This window comes from Phocoena phocoena, chromosome 7, assembly GCF_963924675.1.
Source record: "Phocoena phocoena chromosome 7, mPhoPho1.1, whole genome shotgun sequence".
In the NCBI taxonomy this organism is placed as follows: Eukaryota; Metazoa; Chordata; class Mammalia; order Artiodactyla; family Phocoenidae; genus Phocoena; species Phocoena phocoena.
Window position 1 is genome coordinate 55,417,290 of NC_089225.1, and position 22,958 is coordinate 55,440,247.

Consider the following 22,958-nt stretch of genomic DNA (forward strand, 5'->3'; position numbering starts at 1 on the left):
TCATCTCAACGCCATATGCTCTTTTTAGTAAAAGTAATCATTGAATTAAAAGCCACATGAAATTGATTTTTTTATACTTTTACATGACTTTTCCCATTAATAAATTCTCAAATTAGATGAGGAACACGACAGATCATACGTTTGGTTCACAATGAATAGTAACTAGGTGCCTCTTCGCCTATTGAAGCTCTAAAGTGTAGGTATGGACTGTAATCAGAGCAGTCCTAGAAATCTAACAGCTTTCTCAGGACATCCTCCTTGTGATGTATTCTTGGGTCAGACCCGAATCAGGACATCCCAGGAGTTCTGATAGATTTCAGAGTTCCTGGAGTCTTAGAACTGGACATGGCCTTTGAAGCCATCTTTTCCTCCTCTTTTCTTTTACAGATGAAAAAACTGAGAACCAGAGATTTGAAACGATATGGCCAGAGTCACACAGCTAATAAGTAGTAGACCTGGTGCTGAATCTCATGACTTCTCCCAGGCTAAGCTCTTCCTAAAGTGTACCAGCACTGGGAATCTCCTCCAGTTCACACTAGAGAGGAGCTCCCTGGGCTGGGACCAGTCTTAGTGTCCCAGAGATGGTGGCATCCTCAGCACAGGAGGGGAGGTCACCAGTGACTCAGACCCAGCTGCAAGCAGCCAGCTGCTCTGAAACTCCCTGCTTATTCCTGTCCCTTGGGATTCCTCCCCCGGACTTCAAGATCCCATTTCCTCGGTTGAACAGTCACGCCACGAACACCTCTCTCCCTACTGAAGGTTTCCTAATATGTGTGTATAGTTATATGTTTCCGAACTAACGCACATAGTTTGCCCATCCTGAGCAGCTTACCACACAGGGTCATCATAGGGATGAACGCGTGCCTGTACAGAAAGGATCTGGAGCTCTTCAGATGACAGGCTCTGTCGAAGTGCAGATGCTCATTGCATCACACTTTTTTCAGAGATTTGCATCGCTAGTTGCTTGTTTCTCCCAGCACCCCTCTGAGGAAGCTCAGTAGTATTACTTGAAAACAGAAAGTGCTATATCATTTTGCATTTACACATAGCCTTTCACGGAGCACCTCCTAGGGCCTCACAAACCTTAACCCATTCCTCAAAAGGCTCCGGTGAAGGAAGTCAGAATTATGCTTTGCCTTCATTTTACACTGAGATTTTTCTGGGACCGGCTCAAGGGTTTCTGGCCCTGGGATTCTCTTGCCAGATCACGCTCCCCGTCTAGCTGCCCTTTAGTCTCCCCTGGGGCTGCCACCTGTAATGCTCTTTCGTTTAGCCAGCCTTGCCTAGAAGGTTCTCTCGTGCGTTGAGTGGTTTTATTGGTTTGTACAAAAGTTTGAGAACCTGAGGCCACGTCACGCAGTGCTTTGTTTGCCATGAGACCTCTTAGGGTGGAAGAGCGTGGAGCCCTGTGGGACGGTCTCCTCTCAGAAGCCATCTCCCGTCCTTCATCTGCACGGGGGTGACCTCCCCTCCTTTGTGTCCTCCCGCTCCTCAGACAATGCTGCGTGGGGACTGAGCTGGTGGACTGGATGCTGCAGCAGACTCCATGTGTTCACTCCCGGATTCAAGCTGTTGGCATGTGGCAAGTCCTGGTAGAAGACGGTGTTCTCAACCACGGTAAGATGAGCCACGGTCCCTGGAAAACCCTCAAGAAATGCTAGGAAGTGCGCTCCCCTAGGTAGGTTGTAGCTGAACTCCCACATGGGCCAGAAAGAATTATGATCCCTTTAGGGACACGCAGAGCTAGCATCTTCCTTCGGCAATACAAATGCAGCAAGTGGATGCCGTTGATTGCAGTGTTCCACCGTTGTACCTTCCTAAGTTGGGAGCGCGGATGAAGGGAAAATGAAATTGAAACCCGAGTGCATCAGTTCCAATTATGTTTATTAGTTTGCATTCACGGTCCATCGATAGCACGATTATACTCTGAGCATTGCATAGCAGTCCTGATGCAGGGGCCGATGGAAGAGCAACAGAGTGTGTGGCCGGGCTGATAACATGAAAGAGAGTACTGAATTCAGAAGCTGAGTTTTCTGGGAGAGCCAGTTTTTTTGTACCCACACGTAATATCAGGAGTGTGCTCTGTGGCGTAGCCCCTGATATCCACAGGGGCTCTAACTGAGCAGAGTAGCTCTTCAGGACTGGAGTGGAACTGTGATTGAACTCCTCATGCCATTTGTTTAAAGATCACTTTTCCAAACTGACAAACTATTAAAATCATTCCTTTAATTTTTAAATACCTGGGAATCTAATGATGCCCTTGGCAGTGTTTTCAGAGACTTTACTGTGTATACAAACCACCTGGAACTCTTGTTAGAATGTGGGTTCTGATTCATCAGGGCCGGGATGGGTCCAGAGAGTCTGCGTTTTCAAAAGCTCCCAGACGACGCTGATGCTGCCGTTCCAGGGATCATATCTTGAGCAGCAAGGATCCTCCCACTCCTCCTTATCTTTGGATAGGGTTGATGCTCCCTCCTGAAAAGATGAGGGATTCTAAGCCAAGTTTATGAGTTTGTCCTACTGAGATCTAAATCTTCTTGTTTAAAGGGAATAAGAGAAAAAAAAACTCTTTAAAACTTGACCTGGAAGGAAATTACCATAATATCCTAGGGGTATATGACCTAGATGTTTGGTATATGACCTAGATGCTTGGTCTTGTCGGCTTTGTTCAGACAATTTTAATTTTTTAACTGCAGACAGACGTGTTTATAAGCAGTACACATAGAAAGAAAAACATCAATTCTGATCCTGACGAAGTCGGGTTTTCTGTTTTTTGCTAAGTCTGTACTTTGAAACAAACAAACGTTATAGAGCATGATCTGGTAGTTGGTTATTTTCCTGTTTAGGACATATAACCCACATGCTAGAAAATGTCACCAAGGCAATTCTTGCTGGTCAGAGTGCCCATCTCAGGAAAACTGGCGGGTTCTCGTACGAGAGTCCCAGGGCAGCTCAGGAGATGGGCGGGTCAGAGAGGACCGTGAGGTGCATGACTGCAGCCCGGAGGTCGCATCCTACAGCTGCACCCGCCTGGGTGAGGCCGAGGGAGACGGGTGAGGAGTCTCACCACTTTGCTGCCACTTGGCTCTCTTGCCCGACACCGTCCATCCGTTTCTGGTAAACAGGCCCGTGTGGCAGAGGTGCAGCAGCTGACGCTTGCCTCCGTGTTTCCCATAGTGGACCAGGAGCATCATTTCCAAGATAAATATTTATTTTATCGATTTCTGGATGATGAGCATGAGGATGCCCCTTTGCCTACAGAGGAGGAGAAAAAGGAGTGTGACGAGGAGCTGCAAGACACCGTGCTGCTGCTGTCGCAGCTGGGCCCCGACGCCCACATGAGGATGATCCTCCGCAAACCGTGAGTGAGGCCGTGCGGCTCCCCCTGCAGGTCACCCGTGCAAAGGTGCACACCTGGGCGGAGGAAAGCAAGGCTGACTTCAAAAGACGTGGCCGGGCTTCCCTGGTGGCGCAGTGGTTGAGAGTCCGCCTGCCGATGCAGGGGACGCAGGTTCGTGCCCCGGTCGGGGAAGATCCCACGTGCCGCGGAGCGGCTGGGCCCGTGAGCCATGGCCGCCGAGCCTGCGCGTCCGGAGCCTGTGCTCCGCAACGGGAGAGGCCACAACAGTGAGAGGCCCGCGTACCACAAAAAAAAAAAAAAAAAGACATGGCCTTCCTTCCCCCAGGGCCAAAGGAGAGATGCTGAAGGAGTGACAGTATGTCTGCCTCTTAGTTCCACTTCCCTTTTGCATGAGTTAAAGCTAGAGAGATTTTTCGCAGTCGGCTCGGGGTGTCAAAACTGGGTCCACGTATGAAATGACCTTTGGTCCATGACAAACAAACTGCTCTGCTTCTGTGCCAGACTGTGGAAGCCCCCTTCTTCCTGACACAATAGGACAGAGGTCGTCAGAACCATTAGACCTCATACCTGTGCTTGTATGCCTGCTTTCATTCATTCAGCACATACTTTCACCCCATGCGGAGGCTTCTGCTCCTTGGCTTAAAGACACATCCTTTTTTTATTTTTTTTTAATTGAAGTATAGTTGATTTACAGTATTGTGTTAGTTCCTGGTGTACAACGAAGTGATTCAGTTTTATATTTTTTTCAGATTATTTTCCACTGTAGGTTATTGTGAGATATTGAATATAGTTCCCTATGCTATACAGTAAATCCTTGTTGTTTATCTGTTTTATGTATAGTAGTTTGTATCTATTAATCCCATAGTCCTAATTTATCCTCCCCCCTCCCTTTCCCCTTTGGTAACCATAAGTTTGTTTTCTATGTCTGTGAGTCTTTCTGTTTTATATATAGATTCACTTGTATTACTTTTTAGATTCCACATATAAATGATACCATATAATATTTGTCTTTCTCTGAGTTACTTCACTTAGTATGGTATACTCTAGGTCCATCCATGTTGCTGCAAATGGCATTATTTCATTCTTTTTTATACCTGAGCGATATTCCATTGTGTGTGTGTGTGTGTGTGTGTGTGTATGTGTGTATATATATATATATATATATATATATATATATATATATATATATACACACACACCACAGCTTCTTTATCTGTTTATCTGTTGATGGACATTTAGGTTGTTTCCATGTCTTGGCTATTGGGAATAGCGTTGCTATGAACATAGGGCTGGATGTATCTTTTTGAATTAGAGTTTTTATCTTAAGGGCACATTCTTAAGAGAACACCACTGCTCCATTAAACTCTGCAAGGCCTCCAATCAGCCAGTGAGGTGTTCCCTCCCTTCCAGCTCAGTGGAAACCCACCTGACCATCAGCTGAAGTTGAGGACTCCGATGAGTTTTATCAGATCAATCCAGAAAGAGTGTATTGAGCCCCTCATCTGTTCAGGGCACTCAGCTAATTGCCACAGGGCATATGAAGAAGGGTATATGCCTCAGTTCCAACCTCAGGGAGACCTTTTCAATGAGGGGTGACTTGGCCCCTGAATCTGAAACCACTGCACACACATCTTATGTTTTTCTGCTGGAAATGAAATCCCTCTCCACCCGGCAACCGGTGTGCGCCAGCTGTGGGTGTCGACTCTGAGTCACTGGCTTGGCCGACCTCCATTCGTCAGCGGGGCTCGACAAGAGCCTTATAATTTACCCGTCTCGCGTGTCCCCTGGGCGCTTTCCAAGAGCGAGGTGTCCCTCAGACCAGCTTCCCGGCGTGAGCCCTGCACACCAACTCACCGCACCCTCCTTCCCTTTCCCCAGGATTCCCCCCTTTCCCTTGCCCTTACTCCGTGCTGCAAAAAGGCTCTTCAGCATAGCTCATTTTTTGGTCACACCGTGACCCCTTTGTCACAGCTTCCTCTCGGGTCTCAATGTCCTGCACCGTGTGTTTCAGTAGGCCTTCCCTCCACCCAGTTAGCGTCGTCATCCTTAACTTCAGAGCCATGGTTTATAGCTCCTTTAGCCTCCAAACACTTTCTTCAAACAAAAATGTTGCTGGAAAATCCAAAGTATCAAACAGCAAAGCCAGAGCTTCACTGACCTAATCATGCATCGTAGTCAAGAAAACTGCCCAGGAATTTACGTTTTCTCTGCCCTGAAGGACCACAGGGGTTGGGGAGCGAAGGGAGAATCCCCAGGGCTTGGGGAACTCCGAGGAAGGCCCCCACTCTAAACCGTGTTCTCCTTCCTGTCAGACTGCTTCCCCTCTCTCTTCCCCACACCCCCGTGTCTCATTGTCCTTCGTTTACCTCATCATTTGCTGACTCCATCCCTTCTTGCTCTTCTTGCTGCCATCTTCATTCAAGCCCACATCACACAGTGGTTCTGAATCAGATGGGGACAGCCCCTAGGGGCGTCAGGAAATGTGGGATGCTGAACACACACCAGTACCTAGAACCCTCCAAAACAAGCTGCCCTGAAAAGAATGCCCCTGGTGAGAAACATTATCGGAAACTGTGAGTTTCTTAAAGGCAAAGACATAGCTCATTTTACTTCATTCATTTGGTCATTTAACCAATATTTATTGAACATCTATTTTGTCCTAGATACTATGTTAGTTGCAAAGGCTGCAGCATTGAACTAGAGGGTTGCACTTCCTTCCTGGAGCTTTCTGTCTGGGACAGAAGACAGACCGTAAACAACTAGTTATGCAAGTAATCATTTAATCACCACTGCACTACGTGCTACAAAGGAAAGTGTAGTGTACGTTGATAGAATGTAATATGGAGAGGGAAATTGAACTTGTTGTGGAAATTAGGAAAGGCCGTATCCCTAGCTCTGTGCATTACACCAAGCTGACCATCAGTAAACCTTTGCTTAGTGAATGAATGAATAAATGAACATTTAGCCCCAGCTCTGATGTTCCCTCAGCTCTCCCTTGCTTCAAGGGAGACAGAAATGCCATTCAATTCACAAATATTTTTGAGCATCTACCAAAGATGTTTTTAAAAAGTAGCAAAATGGTTCATGCCTTTGGAGAGTTTCTAATCCAATGCGATAGGCACTCCCAAATTAGATTCAGATGCAACAAACATATATTGAGTGCTGGTTGTGTGCAAAGCACCACGCAAGGGATATTTGTGCTAATTGTTTGATTCACCCTCACAAGAGCCTGAGAGCTGGGTTCGTGAGTTACCCTTAGAAATAGGAGCCTGTACTTGTGCCTCTCTTTTCTTCCATACATCATTGAATCGCATGATCCTTGGCGGCCCAAAGATTCTTCAGAGAAAATTACATTCCAAAGTTTGGACTTTTTTAACCTATCACTGGCTGTTAAAGTACAGGTTTCACCAGTATCCCAAGGTACATCATTTTGGGCGCCCTTGGGATCTTCCCATCTTTTCAGGTTTTATGAAACCTCAAATGTTGGAATTGGGCTGGTAGTTCTTTTGACTTGGTACTCTTAGATTTCCTTTCTATTGGAATGACAGCCCCTAAGAAGTGGAAAAGTGAAAAAGAAGGAATCTAATTCTATGAGACAGACTTTCAAACTACACACACACACACACACACACACACAAAAAAAAAAAAAACAAACACCATTTTTTTGATCTGATAATAACCTTTGGAGCTTCTACTTTACTTAAGTGGAAAGAAAATAAGTTGAGATATCAAGAATTGATGGTATCGCTGCTGTCCTTGAAGAGAGCAGCCGAGCACTTTGCTCCTGGGAACTTGAGGGCATGTTCACAGGTTCTGTAAATGTTGACTTTTTACTGCCCAAACTGCCAAGTCATTAAGAAATATGGAGGCATGAGATGCATTGGTTCCATATTGACCGGGGCAAGACCCCCCAGTATAGTAACTCAGCACAGCGGCATTTTATAATAGTCACCACTGCCAGAGAGGTTGCAGAACTCTGATAATTACTGAGAAAGAAATAACACAATATTCTTTGATGAGAAGATTACTTTGAGAATTTGATTGTATAATGAAGATGTTGCTTTGAAAGGTACTTCCTATTGTTCTGAATCTGAGACTCACTAGCAAAAAAAAAACGTGTCACTTGTTTTGACAGGCTACTTAGAAAAATTCTCTGTTTATTACATTAACTGCGGCATTTTAACTGTCAAACTATGAAAGAATGTTCTGTAGTTTAAAAAACAGAATAGAGCTTCAGGGGAAATTTTTTGGCACACTCTTGTTGCTATTGGTATTGAAAAAAACATACATTCTGAATGCGAAATTAGCTTTTTATGTGGTGGCAGGCAGAGTGACTCACAATGCCCATCCCGGTTTTACAGGTGCAGACCTGGATGGCATTTGGGGACAAGTGCTATAGAACAGTGACAGTTTGATGGTGCTGTTGTTGCGGCTTCCAGACAGGGCCATCAAACCTAAAATGAGCTTTTGGAGCTTATTGTTTTGATTTTGCTTTGTTTAAAAGTATAAAAACAAGAGGTTAGCCTACAGCAAATAGATACAGTGGAGACCCTTACCAGCAGAAACATGGATTCTGGCTACCTTTGAGCAGGTACTTTGGAGAGGGGCCATGGGCAAAGAGATGTGGAATGAGCAGGTAAGCAGGATGTTATGAACTTGAGGCCAGCTGGATAAAAAGAGACTTCAAGGAGACAAAGAAGGCCCTTGCCATACAAGCGTCCCAACTTCTCCTTCCAAGTAAAGTGAGACCTACTGCTGCACTGTTTAGAATGATCAGAAACCAGCCTAAAGGCGGGAGGGAAATGAAGAAGATGCCATTTCCCAAATCTAATTCTAGGTTTGTCTGCAATTTTGAAATTCCCTAAAAGCCTAGAAGCTTAAGACAGTTGGGCCTGAGCAGAAGGGGGAAAAAAATGAAATTAAAAAAAATATATATATATATAAACACATAAGAGAATTGTTGGTAGGTTCTGGAGTCTTCCAAATGGGTCAGAAACTCATAAGCTTGAGTTCATTTAATTCGTGTGATCGAGTAATATTTTCTAACATATCCTATGGGGCATAAGATTGAAAGGAAACAATTTAAGATAATCAAGTGATATGAGAAAATACCAGAAGGGGGAAGGAGGGTTGTTTTATCAGTCAGTTGGCTACATTAAGACAGCCTCCACCCTGTGTTCCACGCACTTGCTCTAGAGGGCACTTGAGAGGCTGTGTGTTTTCGTTAGCAGAGACGGCTTTTTTTTTTTTTTTTTTGCGGTATGCGGGCCTCTCACTGTTGTGGCCTCTCCCTTTGCAGAGCACAGGCTCTGGACGCGCAGGCTCGGCGGCCATGGCTCACGGGCCCAGCCGCTCCACGGCATGTGGGCTCTTCCCGGACGGGGGCACGAGTCCGTGTCCCCTGCATCGGCAGGCGGACTCTCAACCACCGCGCCACCAGGGAAGCCCGAGCCTGCTTTTAATAGGGTCTTTACCTGTCCAAGCTGTTTTGGAGGGTGTGAAATTTGAAATCCTGATAGTTACAGGGAAATGTGTTTCCTCAGGGGAACCCAGATTAGCAAGCCTAAAATGAGTGGTGCCTAGGGGTTTGATTTCTGTTGGGATATGCCAAGAGAATGTTCAGAGTTATGAAGTCCATCCTCAGATGCAAATCAGATGAAAAGAGAAGCATGACTGAAAGACCTAATCTTTATGAAATTTAAAAAAAAAAAAAAAAAAGATTTTATTCTGATTCTTTTTCTTCACTGCGTGACCAACTTTGCCTTTGTTTTTCCTGGAAAGATTTCTGTGCCCTAAGTGTAAGCTTGTGGAATTTACCAGAAGAAATGATTGCAGTAAGTGGGCCGTTCGTTTCTTGAGTTTAGATTTGCCTCTCCCCTATGAAAGCAATTTACCACTTATTCCTCATGTTTACATGCCCAGGAACCCAGCCATTGGATTGCTGCCATTAGGATTCAGATCTGGGAGACAGAAAGATGGGTGTAGCTGCCGTTTACAGTTTAGGGATCATTATTGGATTGCCTCAAGATTTTTATGACTTTTTACTGTTAAAGTCAATCTGTTCCTCGTATAGAAAATTTGGAAACTACTGAAAAGAGTCAAAGAAGAATAAATAACACCTGCCAATCACATCTTCCAGAGATAATTATTATTGACGTTTTGGTGCCTATCCCTCTGGTTACTTTTCAATCCCTAACTTTTTACACTTAATAATATGTCATGGCATTCTCTTTTAACCTTAAGTATTTTTTAAAGGTGGAATTTTTAATAGGTGCATAGTAATCTATCCTCTGAATGTTCCTCAAGGCATTCAGTTTGTCATGGTTGGATGTTTAGGTTGATTCTCAAGCCCTTTCTTCTTAAGGGCAGCAGAAAATAATATTCTAGTGCTCTTCTTCCCAGAACAAAGAAAGAATTCCTAGCCTGGCAGGGGTGCAGGAGTGGGGTTGTGGCTAGAAAGATGTCAAGGAAGTTCCAGCAGGGAAGCGAAGGAGTGCCCAGACCAGGAGTGCTGGTAAATGTGGCTGGAGAGTTAGGCTGAGGTCAGATTGAAGAAGGTCTGCGTCTGTGTTCCTTGGATATTATTTTATAGCCATTTGGGGCACCGTTGACTGGTTTAAAGGGAGATGTGGCATGGCCAGCTTCGCAGTAGGTAGGTTTCTCTGCTATCTGTAGAGAATGGATTGGAGGGGCTGAGACTAAAGATAGAACGCCAGATATTGAGTTTTATGAGATCACAATTAATTATATTTTAAGAATTTAAGGACAGCATTTGAGATACATGCATTTGACCTAAGAGTCTGCTAAATAAAGTGAAAGTAATGTTAAGCACAAGAGCCCCGGATTCTAGTATTACCAAGTTACCGGTAAGTCCCCCAACATCTCCAGATTACAGATCTCTTAAACTATAAATTTAATATCTGCTTACTCTCTCCCAGTTTCACAAAGGGATTGTGAATGGAAAAACAAATGTAATAGTATTTAATCACAGCCAACATTTATTGAACACACGTGTGCTAGGCACGGTGCTCAACAGTTGTCTAATTCAATCCTTTCAACAGAACCATGAGGTAGTTATTAATATTATCCGTATTTTACGGATTAGGAAAGTGAGGCTTAGGTTACGTCACTTGCCTGTGTTCATCCTGAAAGTGGTGGACTCAGGATTTGGTCCAGGTCTTTCTGACTCTGGATCCTGTGTTCTGTTCTGTGGTCTACCACCTATCCCAGGCCAAAAAGGCTTCAAAATGGTCTCTTGGCTTTGTTCTTTGAGCATTACTGAGGAAAGATGTCATGGAAATCTGATTTTAAAATAATTATTGCAGAGCAGTCTCATCTCATTAAGTTATTACTGTATAGGCCTGGATGAGGTACAAATGTACCGTAGAAAAAAATTATATCAACACACTAGCCAGGATCACAAACAAAACTTAACAACTAAAAGTGAGTCGCACTCTACGTTTTAAATAGTGACCTCACATATATCACCTCTTCGAACCTCAGAATAACTATGAACTGAGTAGGACTCATGTTATTATCCACAATTTACAGATGGAGAAATTGAGCTTAGTAGATGGCCAGTGTCTTCTTTAACATCACACAGTAGTGTACGTGGCTGAACCAGGAACTGAGCCCAAGTCTGCTTACTCCAAATCCAGTTTCATTCACTTTTTTCATGGATAATAATCTTTCCTCTCTAATGGATTGCCTAAACTTCTTCCTCTCTGGTGGATTTACTGAACAAGCAGTGGAGTCCAAAGAAATATGGATAATCTCTCTGTCCCTGATTCATGAAGAATTAATTTTTATAAGGAAAAATAATATATCCACATAGCATCTGCTCAAAAAACATTTGCATTTTCTATCTGACATGTATGTCTTATACACAAAGGCAGGTTGCTATACTATCTGCTTCTATCCAAATTTGTTTGTTTTTCTCAAGTTGCTGCTTAAGTGTTTTAAAGGAAAATATTTATAGTTGTACCTTTTAAAAGGTTTAATGGTACACTTCTATCGTGCCCTTATAGTAAACACTTCTGCTGGGAGAATTTCTGGCATATTCGGTTTCTAAACAAGAAAAACCTCAAATCACACTGTCCCCAAAACACTTAGCCCTCAGAGGCCCTGAATCACAGAACCCTGACCCCATGTCCTGATGGGGATGACTTCATTTCTCTCAAATATTCATGAAGCTTTTACCCTTAACTGCAGTTGTAAACTGTATTCATTTCCAACTTTATGGAGAAGGGAAGAATCCCCGTGTGCACAGGCTTTGCTATCAGAACTAGAAAATGCCTAATTGTATCTGATAAGCTTAAGATGTCCTTTTCTGGGTTAAAGGTAAGGTGAGGGGTGGTGGTGTGGCAGGGAAGTGAGCAGACAGAGCTGGGCAGGACACCTTAAATGGCAAGTCACCAAGCTCCTGGAATGACTCAAATACTTAACTGCTAACTCTTAGGAAGCAAGGGTCCTGGGAGGTGAAAAGAGAAAGAAACAAACATGTTGTGCTGGTTTTTTAGACAAGGGGGTGGAAAACCACACCAAACTTTCCTTTAAGGGAAGGGGGGTGAGGTGAGATCCCAAGATCTGAAGAGTGTTGGGAAACGATCCACGCTTGAGAAATGACTTGAAAGCAAGAGGATCGGGTGGGTTGAGGTGAAGTGTTGCCACCAAAATAAAGCATTCCACCCCCAAGAAAAAAATAATAAAGCGTTTCCTTTATTTTGACGCGTGATCAGGTCTTGCTTAGATATTTATAACATTGACTTTTCTGGGTATTTTCCCCATGCACCAGGGAATATGTCTACTAGGCGACAGTTCTCGAAGAACTGGGTCTTTTCACCTGCCTAGGTTACCACTGGCCATACCAGTGTGCCTGCTTAGTGCCTGGACGAATCCCTCGTTTTATCCACGTTCCAGTAACTGAGTTGCTCTGTCTCTGACCTTGATAAATTCCTTGATAAAACTGTATTTACCAGCAGCTTCCAATATCACCTGAGTCCTCCCATCCTTTAATGTATAAAATGCCTCTCCCTCCATCCCCGTTTATTATCTTGTCTGTAACTAAGGCATTGCTGCCGGAATGCATCCCCTGCAGAAACTAGGCCTTTCCACAGCAGGATCCAACAAATCCACATCAATGTGGCACCACGCAGATTTGTAAAGAAGCAGGGATGCCTAATACCTCTCCCTGTGACATCTGGAGAAGGACGAGTAAAGACCAGGTACATTCACCGGCTGCCACTCAGAGCAGCCGGGAGAGTCAATTCACTTCCCCAGCCTCGCATGTCCTCTGTGAAGGTGCGTTGGGAGTTCCCTCCTCCCGCGTGGGGCACAGTGTTCCCTTGACTCTTGAAAGCCAAATTGCCTTCAGTCCTTGGGACCCTTTCATTACTGTTGGAACAGGCTGGGGGCTGATCTGCAGGATCTATTCTCCAGTTTTTTCTCTGTCCGCCCCACAAAGACCAAAGCATGAGAGGTACTTAATGCCACTGTTTGCCACGACGAACCCGCTTTTGTTCAGTGATCGTGGTAGGGATGGCTCCATGTTAGATGTGGTGTCGGACGCTCTTCCAGGGGGTGGGGTACATCGAGAGGAGAGTGCTTTCGTCTGTTTCCAGAGCAGAGAGGTGAGTCTCTTCTGAGACACTAGATGGCACAGCGGCTCTGAGCGGGCGGCTCCGGCTTGGCTGGGCTTGTTCTGTCACTGCGGCCACAGAGTCCACTGGGATGGGGGAGGGGCTCCCATTTGATTCGGTGGATACAGGCTGGCCACACCGACTTTCACTCCATCTGGCCTCCTCTCTGGGGCCTCCCTCAACTTTCAACCCTAACAGCACGTCCATGGAAACACCTCGTGGCACACCTCTCCCGAACGCTTTTGCTGCTTTGTTAACTGTGAATATGCTCATTTTCTAAAGCAAGTCTGTTCACACCCTGCAGTCCTGACTTCTCTCACCTTGTTAAAACACGTGCTGTAAACAGGACCAAAAAGTTGGTTCCTACCTGGGTGGATCGCCCAGGGACAGTGGCCTGCCCTGTGATGACACTGACCACTGTAGACCACAGGCTCGTTTTTGTTTTGTTTTTTTCCTTTTTTCCCTTTTATTCGGGATGTTATTTAGGACTCGCAGACTAAACTGTTTCTAGGCTTTGTTCCGTTCTGTTTCAGATGGCTGTCACGGGTTTCTCCAGGGCATCCAGCAAGCCCCGTGGAAGTCTACATTTCTTCGTTTTGGTTATTGATGAATGGAGGTCCAGGGGTAGAATAAGTTCCACGTGGGTCTCTGCAGGTTGGCCATCCACACTCCCACCCCTGTGAAGGCAGTGGGGGCCATGCTTCCGGACAGGCCTTGCTTTTTATCAGAGGCATGAGGGGGGCAGGCAGGGTGAAGCCACTACCGTCTTCCCACTAGTTGCCAAACGAAGGAGGCTCTCCCAGAACAGAGCCCTTCCCGGGAAGTCCCTCCTGGGAGAGCTGCCACTTCTTTCCGTCCTCTGTGTCTGGCAGGAGGGCCCAGGCCTCCGCTTCCTTCTCAGGCGCCTTCTGAAGCAGGTCTCGAGTGTAGCCTGGCAGTGAACCCTGGGGCAGGCTGCTGCTCGGCGCGTAGAGTGGGAGAGGGGCCCAGCGGCCCCCTGTCCTGAGTGGAGCAGTATTTTGATGAGCCCTGGGACCCTCTCCTGCCCTTGTCTTATCAGCAGTGCTGTCTCCCTCCTGTGATGGTCTCTTCCGTGAGTCCAGGGCTGTGTCTGCCTCCAGACACATCTCAGCCATTCTATCCCTATCTGCTTCCTATCACCCAAGAATTCCTGAAACTCTCATGTCCACGGATAGTGCTATGTTATGGTTTGTCGTGGTGACATTACTTATTTTCAATGCTGTTTTGGATTTCTAAATATCTTTCCTATCAGACCTTTAGCATGGCAGACAAAATTCTGACCATAAGAAGGGTCCTACCCAACAGGTGCTGCTTGGCCTTTCATGGTCATCTCTGTCCAGGCCCCCACTGATCTGGACTTAGTTAGACTGAATACCTTCAGCTGGTCTAAAATGGTAACTTCTTAAAACTGGATGAATACATTTATAATCCTACAGAAAAATCTGTCTTTTCTATCTTTGAATGGGATTTGGAGTAACAGGTGAGATCCAACATTTTCATCCTGTCTCCTCCCTCCATTAATAATTAACTACTTACCATGACACTTATGTGTGCTGTACCTAAAGTGAGTTGTGTCATGGGCACCTTGTCCTAATGGACCTTCAGTGGGAAGGATAACAGAGCGTAAGGCCCTGTTTCCTTCAGGCCACAGAACAGGAACTGGTCCTTGGCACTGCTGCCATCTCCCCTGGGCAGACCTTGACTTCCGCACGAATCATGAGAACTTGTGCATGCATTCATCTGATGAGATGGATTGAACACCCTCCCCCTTAATAACGCCATCCTGCATGTGTGCCATATTTCCAAAGTATGAATGCTTCGTGTATATTAACTCGTTTAATCTTTACAACAATCCGGTTTATTATCCCTGTTTTTACAGATGTAGGGACAAGGCATTAGACCAGTTGGGCACCTAGGAAGTTCCTGTTTTAGACCTCAAATCCCGTTTCTGTTTTTAACTTAGCACCCTTTGCACTACCAGATGCTGCTTCTCTTGAGAAGAGCAGTGTAAAATCACGGATTTTTAAGCAAATAACATCCTTCACAGTACGTTGTAATTGCCACAGCAGTTGGATCAGGTGCCATGGAAGAATACATTTTGGAGAACCAGTTTTACCTAGGCGAGAGGACATCTGAGCTGGGCTTGAAGCAGGAAAAAATTAAAAATCCCAGGCAAAGAGAGGAGCACGTGAAGAGTCTTGGAGGCGAGAAAGAGCTTTGCGTGTCTGAGGACCAGGGAGATGTCTGGTTATCCCTGGAGCAAAGAGCATAGACAGCCATGAGGGAAGGTGTGAAGAGAGGAAAGAGAGATGAGTCTAGGAAAGTCAGTTGAGACCTGCTTTAAGAGAGCCTTGTATGATGATGAGGGAGCATTTCTGGACAGACTGAGCTTGTGACACTTGTGGGTTGTCTGGGAATTGATGGCCAGGAAGCTGTTGGAGCTCAAGAGAGAAATCTGTTTAGAGATAAAGATTTAGGTCTCGGCATCGTATAGATGAAAGTTGGGGACTTTTCCCACGGAGAGAAGGTAGAACGAAGTGAGAACAGAGCTGAAGGTGGCAGAGCCTGGGGGGCACAGCACAATTCAGGAGGTGAACAAAAAAACAACAGCTCGTAAAGGACACTGAGAAGAAACGTCTGGAAGACCAGGGAGAGATCGAGGAGGGCAATGGCCTGGGGGAGGAGAGCTTCAGGCCGTGCTCAGTAGTGTGGGGCAGTGGGAAGTTGAGTGGGTTTCGAAAATAGCCTGAAAGTTGCCATCTTTACCTGTCTTCTCCCACACTTCGGTGCAGGTCCTAAGACTAACTCAGCGGCTCAAAGGGTAGCCTTGACACACTGTCACATTTTCAGTATGCTGCATTGAGGGTCTGTCAGATTTCATCATCATCTGTTTTAACTCTTGGATGAAATTCAGTGACCTTTAATATAATGGGATTTACAGATCCTAAAGGCAGATTTATTTTTTTAATCTGTAAACCTTGATCAGTGTGGATTTCATGTTGATATTATGTGAAAACTCTTCCTAAACTCATAGGTATCTGCTCCCCAAATTCCAACTCTGAATCTGTCAAGATTTTAGAGCTAAATTCTAACCCTTTCTTTTCCCAGCTGAGTTTTTCCTCTCCCTCCGTAACAGCCCCGCTCCATGGAGTTGAGAATGAGACTTGGCGACCCTGTTCTCCTTTAGCCAAGCTTCTAGGAGTGTCCGTGCTATTTGCGGCTGATGTCAAGTAGCAGGAACAGCAGGGCTGCCCCTTGTGCTGAAGAGCCATAATCCTATTAAGCCCACCTTGAGACTTCACATTAGCTGCCTCTGTAGTAGTAGATGGACTGAGGTGACTCAATTGACTTTTAAATCTCCAAGGGTCCTGGTTTCAAAATCCCCATGTCTAAGTCAAGTAGTAGATTAGGCCCCTTGCTAAGAAGGCCTGGCTCCTTCAGAGTCCCTGGGGCCATAGCTTTTCCTTCGGTGGGTCCCCTACTTTCTGCATTCCACTAGATCGGGGCACGGTGTATCCTTAAGTGGTGATCCTTGGCAGGAGGTGAACCTGGCTGGCATCTCCCTGGGTCATGGATTTAGTACAGGCAGGCATTAGGAAATATACCCTCTGTTGTTTCTAGAAGAGAAGGATATCATGTTCTTTTGTTTGTGTTAAAGCTGTCCTTGAGAAGGTAATGCCCAAGGGATGCAGAGTTTTCTTCCTCCAGTTAGCTCCCATTTGATCTGGAATATAGGTGCAAAATTATCTAACTCAACTCTTTTAGAATATTTACAATTCAGTTTCGATAGCTCCAAGTACTTATCTAATAATTGACTAAGTTCTAGATGTAATTTGCTGAACCAAGAGTCATACTTAATTTGTAAGTTTGTTTTTCTCGTGCAAGGGTTTAAGTTTTGAATATCACTTTGCTGGGTTTTTTTTTTTTCGCTCACTCAAATAAATATGTAGATACCTTCCCATTCGCTACTTCCTTTAGCTCTCACATCACTCTCAGAAAGATATTGTCCCCAGTTTACAGATGAAACTGAGCCTCTGATGTCACACAGCTGGTGAATGGTTGCACCAAGGTTAAAACCTGATCTTCAGACGCTCAACCCAGTGCCCTGCTCAGTACACCAACACCCCCTGAATTTTTTGATCAAGGAGCACTCTTTAAACTACAGTGTAATGATGGAACACCATCGGCAGCTCATTGAGGTTTAAATGTTTAATATACAGAAACATTAAATAATACCACAAGTTATTGAAATTTTAGGACAAAATGCATAAGACAGATGATGATTATGTAATAGGTAACACTCATGACTATAGCAGTTAGCTGAGAGTGAATGTCACCTGTCCATCAATGTGGAGATTGCCTTCCTAGCGCTCTCAGAATTAATAACACATTTGTTTGTTTTTTAGTTTCCAAAACATATTAGTCAGGGTTTCTTATGACTGGAGAGAGCAATAGAAAATCCAAATTACTGACCAGTCATGCCTTTTACCATTGATGCATAATTAAACTCTATTAGTGATTCCAGAATTATTATAGACATGAAAGATGATCAGCAATCCACTCAGTCCTCCTGTGCCAAAGTGTCCATAATACCCACAAGCCCCAGACTATTAGGTACTAGTTTTATAATAAATTATAGGGAAAAAACTGTACATAGTATACTGATTAACATCTCATGGAACAGTAGTCCTCCATGGAACAGAGTTGGGGAAATGCAGGGGTATTCTTCCCTTCTTTCCCTCTTTTACTAATCCCACACACTACTGTTTGCCTTCTGCCCATCTCATGCCCTCACTTCCTCAGGGATAGGTGAGAAAATGTTGTCTATATGCATCCTTTATCTGAGTCCTGTGGTGGAAGCCTATTACATAACCCAAAACAATAGTGACAACAGCATTATTATTCTTTTAAGCTAAGATAGCAGGATCCCAAGAAATTTGGATTGATCAAGTTGATAGAACCAATAGTTCCTAGTGATGCTAAAACGATAAGTTTGTTGTTACTGATTAAGGTAGTGATGAAAGCAATTTTGTAGAACGAACATCTACAAAGTAAGAGGTCAGTTAGCCAACTACAGTGTGAACAGAGATGTTCTTCCCTCTGAGATGGAAAGGAAGGGGATTGTGTGCCCTTCTGATTTCTTCCATGTCCTTCCATCAAGGAACATGTTGTTCATGTCAAAGATCCCTTTAGGAATGATCATAGCATACTCTCTCCCTCTGCCGATGTTTTTTTAATCGGGATTTCTCCTAAGAATTCCCTGAACATGTTACTGACCCCCGAAGTCACCTCTATATTTCAAGCCCTTAGTAATGACTTTTATCTCATTATTTCCTTGTTACTTTTTTTTCTTTGTAGACCTGGCCAGAGGACCGTGGATGACCTAGAAATTATCTATGAAGAACTCCTTCACATTAAAGCCTTATCCCATCTTTCTACCACGGTAAGTTGTCTCTTAGCTGAGGCGGAGGGGAGGGGCGCACAGTTTGAGTTAAATGCACTGTTCGGCCTGAAGGAGAGTATCGGAGAGTGTGGGCGAGGGGCAGGAACGCCTGAATTCTCCCTCACAAACGGCCCCTCCTGTTTCTCACGAGATGCTAAGGAAGCTATGCGCGTGTGCAATCACCAAAGAAGGATCAAGTATCACTACGTTATTAGTAGCTGCCCTAAACACCGAGGCAGCATGATGTGAGTAGAACTGGAACATATGCTTCAAATTTCCTGAGTCTTGGAACCCGCATACCTAGACAAGAGAGCCAGGCCTTAAGAGGGGTGTCCCTTCCATGACATGTAGAGCCGCGTGCGGGAGCGGGGCTCGCGGGGGAAGAAATCAAGACGACCAGCCCTGGCCCAAGGGGCCAGCTCCACCCAGGTTTGCTGCCAAATTGAGGAAGGAAGCAGAAGGTGCAAGAGAGCATTAGTTCAGATATCTTAGGGCACAAGAGCAGTACCTGCTAGTGAAAAATGGCCCAACGGCCGTATCTGACTCTGAACTTTTACGTGACTAGGGTGTTTAGAAGAACAGCGGACAGAAATGTCTCCTGCCATAGGAGGGACAGAGAAACACAATTTCCAGGCAACACAAGTCTCCTATATGCTAATAATTCAATAATGATGATAATAAAAGAAGCTGTTTCAGCATCCACGGATCACAGGTTTTATGCTGGACTCCTCAGCAATGCCCATCTGCTTAATCTGTCTTTCATTCCCAGCTCACTAGGCGATATTATGCTGTCGCTCTCACATGGTGGCAGTGCCTGTAGTCCCTGCTTTGGGGGGGGGGGCGCGGGTAGAGTTCAGGTCTCCACTGAGAGCAGTGAGGCATTCACCACAACCCCAAGCAGAAGGGTTCCAGATCCTTCCCCCTTCAACCCAGACAGGACTGCCTTCACATCCCTCCCACTCCCTGCACTACTGGGGATCCGGGAGCTTGCTCACCTACATGGAGTATCCAGAGGTCTGGTCCAGCCCAGGCTCCCCTCCCTCCCACCACCCTGCTGTCATCTTCACTCTCTCCATGGTGGGATAGGTCTAGTGCCCGGGGGCCTCACCCGGGGAGCTCCTGCATCTGTGGGGGCAGCAGCCGAGGGTCCACGAGCTCATGCTGGAGAGGGAAGTGAGGGAAGACCCCTTTTCCCTACCTGTTGTCCGGGTCCCCAGCATGCACACGTTCTGACTTCCCCAGCCTTGGTGGAATTGGGAGGATTGTGGGTAGTGGAAAGGAGGAGTCTTCTACCTCAAATCCCAGATACCCAGGCACTGTGGAAGATCTCAGGTTATTTGGTTCTTAGGGAGAGAGAACATGATTTGGGACCATAGTTTGGAATTTAAGAAAAATAGCTCACACATTTAAGCTTAATTATTCAACTTGAAGACTTTGAGTTTTCTAACATGTTTGCAATGATGCATGATGTGTGATGCAAAGAAGAGCCTCCAGGAGCAAGAGTCTTGATATTGTGGTTGCTCTCACCCTCTCACCAAGATGAAAGATAGGCAAAGAAATTGCCTAGTTCATACACGTGAAACCAAGTTTAAACACTCTCTAGGGAGGTTGTATTGTATGAATTAGCTTATAAAACAGCTTTTGTAAAAGCTTTAAGAGTCTGGTGGCACAAGACATGGATGCAACATAAATGTCCATCAACAGATAAATGGATAAAGAAGATGTGGTACATATATACAATGGAATACTACTCAGCCATAAAAAAGAATGGAATAATGCCATTTGTAGCAACATGGATGGACCTAGAGATTATCATACTAAGTGAAGTAAGTCAGACAAAGACAAATATCATATGATATCTCCTATATGTGGAACCTAAAAAAATTATACAAAGGAACTTATTTACAAGACAGAAATAGACTCACAGATATAGAAAACAAACTTAGGGCTACCAAAGGAGAAGGAGGGGAGGGATATATTAGAAATTTGATAATAACAGATATACATTACTATGTATAAAACAGATAAACAACAAGGTCCTAATGTATACCACAGGGAACTATATTCAATATCTTGTAATAAACTAAAATGGAAAAGAATCTGAAAAAATATATATATGCATAACTGAATCACTTTGCTATACACTGTAAATCAACTATACTTCAATTTCTTAAAAAACTAATAAAAATCTAGTGGCACATCTAGTGGAAGTGGTTCTAGACAGGAGGAGCAGCAAATCAGAGTGGGAGGTGTCCGCGTGGAAGTTAGCACCGTTCAGAAAGAGAACAAGTCCCTCCCCAGCCCCCCCAAATCTGGCCTTTCCCCACATTCTTTCTCTTTTCCTTCTAGGTGAAACGGGAGTTAGCAGGTGTTCTCATTTTCGAGTCTCACGCCAAAGGAGGAACCGTGTGTAAGTGAAGACTGTAATCGTGCATGGTGCCTGGCTGGCCCCCTCCCTAGGATGTGCCATGGGAGCCTGACTGCAAATGCTCCCCTTTCTTGGGCCTGGGTCTGACTTGCCAGGATGTCATGTGGCACCATTTGTTTTTCTGGACCTGTGATTATTCCCAGCACGTATCCCTTACTCTGCAGCCCGCTGGGTTTTGGGTGCCAGCCTGGGAGCAGTTGCCAGCCTGTTTCTCCACTTGCTCCCTCCCCTGCTGGCTCAAGCAGTGTTTAAAGAGGGTGAGATGAAGTCAGTGCTCTTCAGGGGGAACCCCAGGCAAAACCTTCTCACAGTGACCTCACTTCAGTTCGTGGCTTGAGAGGAACTAATCTGTCTCTTGAGAGGCTGGTTAGACTGGCACACTCTCCTGCCTTCTTGTTCTTCTCTCATTTTCACTATCAGCTCCAAGCCTGAGAGAATTTCTTTGCCCCAGATATTTATGCAATACTAATGTGTAGTATCTCTCCAGCATGCACGTTGTAGTTTAGTTCTGTGATCATATTTGGGAGCAAGAAATTGAAATTTCATATTAATAAAAGTGAGTAAGGGCTTCCCTGGCGGCGCAGTGGTTGAGAGTCCGCCTGCCGATGCAGGGGACATGGGTTCGCGCCCCGGCCCGGGAAGATCCCACATGCTGCGGAGCGGCTGGGTCCGTGAACCATGGCCGCTGAGCCTGCGCGTCCGGAGCCTGTGCTCCACAACGGGAGAGGCCACAGCAGTGAGAGGCCGGCGTACCGCAAAAAAAAAAAAAAAAAAAAAAAAAGTGAGCAAAATTATTTCGGCTGGCGTTTCCCACTCGTCCTACAAAACCCTTCTTGAAAAACATGGTTAGTGGTGTATTCAGATCAGGAAATGCCTCTTTCTCTAATCTCTCTTGGAGAATAGTAACACACACCAGCATGCTACCTTTCTCAGGAGTTCTACAGTAAAGATAAATTTCACACCATGTAAACTGACACTTCCTAAACCCAGTGAAACATAGAAAACATTTATAATGGACACGTGTTAACTTTTCAAGAGACATTCTTTGGAAAATCTTGCTCTTTCTTCAGACTGAGTTGTGTTAGTCAAATAAGCAGAGACCATGAACTGTAAAAGCAAAAAGAATTAAAAATGAGTTTCAAATATTTTACTTTTAGTCATCAAAAGTGGTATTTCTAACATTGATATTTACTTTAGTAAGAATGTCTTTTCTTTACATTTTAAAGGTTCACTTTTAATATTTTTTTAATTTTTATGATCACTGATGACTTGCAACTTTGCTTATTCTTTTCACTCACTCTTACTGATGGTTTTCATTTTATCATGAAATACTTAAATATTTCAAACAAAAAACTAGAGGTTGTTACAAACACCTTTTTTTTTTTTTTTTGCGGTACATGGGCCCCTAACTACTGTGGCCTCTCCCGCCACGGAGCACAGGCTCTGGACGCGCAGGCTCAGCGGCCATGGCTCACGGGCCCAGCCGCTCCGCAGCATGTGGGATCTTCCCGGACCGGGGCACGAACCCGTGTCCCCTGCATCGGCAGGCGGACTCTCAACCACTGCGCCACCAGGGAAGCCCACAAACACCTTTTTAAAAAACATTTTTTATCAAATAGTAACCTTATGCCATATTTTTTCCTATTTTCATTTTTTATATTTTCTAAAAAATGAAATTCTACATGTGAAGGCTCCTTGTTCCCTCCTTTATCTCATTCTTCTCTTCCCCTCCCCAAGCTAACTCCTACCCTATATGATGCGGTTATCATTCCAACCCATTTTTTTAAAAATATGTAGATATGCATCCATCAACACTATGTAATGCTGATTTGCATGTTTTCAAACTTCACTTTACCATTCAGAATACTTTTAAAAACTGTGTTCTATAGCTTAGTAAGTTTTGATGAATTGTGGGGGAAATGTATTGCTTTAAGGAATCGATAGCTGGTGAATTTGTATCTAGTGAATACGTATCTTTAGGGCACAGCCAGGAGTGCAATATTTCTGTTCCTTTCACATTCTAAAGAAAAGGAAGTAATATTCCACATGAATAAGTTCGTATTTGCC

At 44.7% G+C, this 22,958-nt stretch overlaps 1 protein-coding gene across 9 annotated transcripts in view; it reads left to right on the forward strand.

The window, feature by feature from the left end:
* The window catches only part of RAPGEF4 (Rap guanine nucleotide exchange factor 4), a 321,867-nt gene that overhangs the window by 236,172 nt on the left and 62,737 nt on the right, over positions 1-22,958 (forward strand). For all 9 annotated transcript variants that reach the window (XM_065880400.1, XM_065880401.1, XM_065880405.1 and 6 more), the window contains 4 exons: positions 1,496-1,617; positions 3,178-3,361; positions 18,379-18,463; positions 20,813-20,873. In XM_065880400.1, coding sequence (XP_065736472.1) covers positions 1,496-1,617; positions 3,178-3,361; positions 18,379-18,463; positions 20,813-20,873 — 452 coding nt within the window. The remainder of the gene's footprint in view (positions 1-1,495; positions 1,618-3,177; positions 3,362-18,378; positions 18,464-20,812; positions 20,874-22,958) is intronic.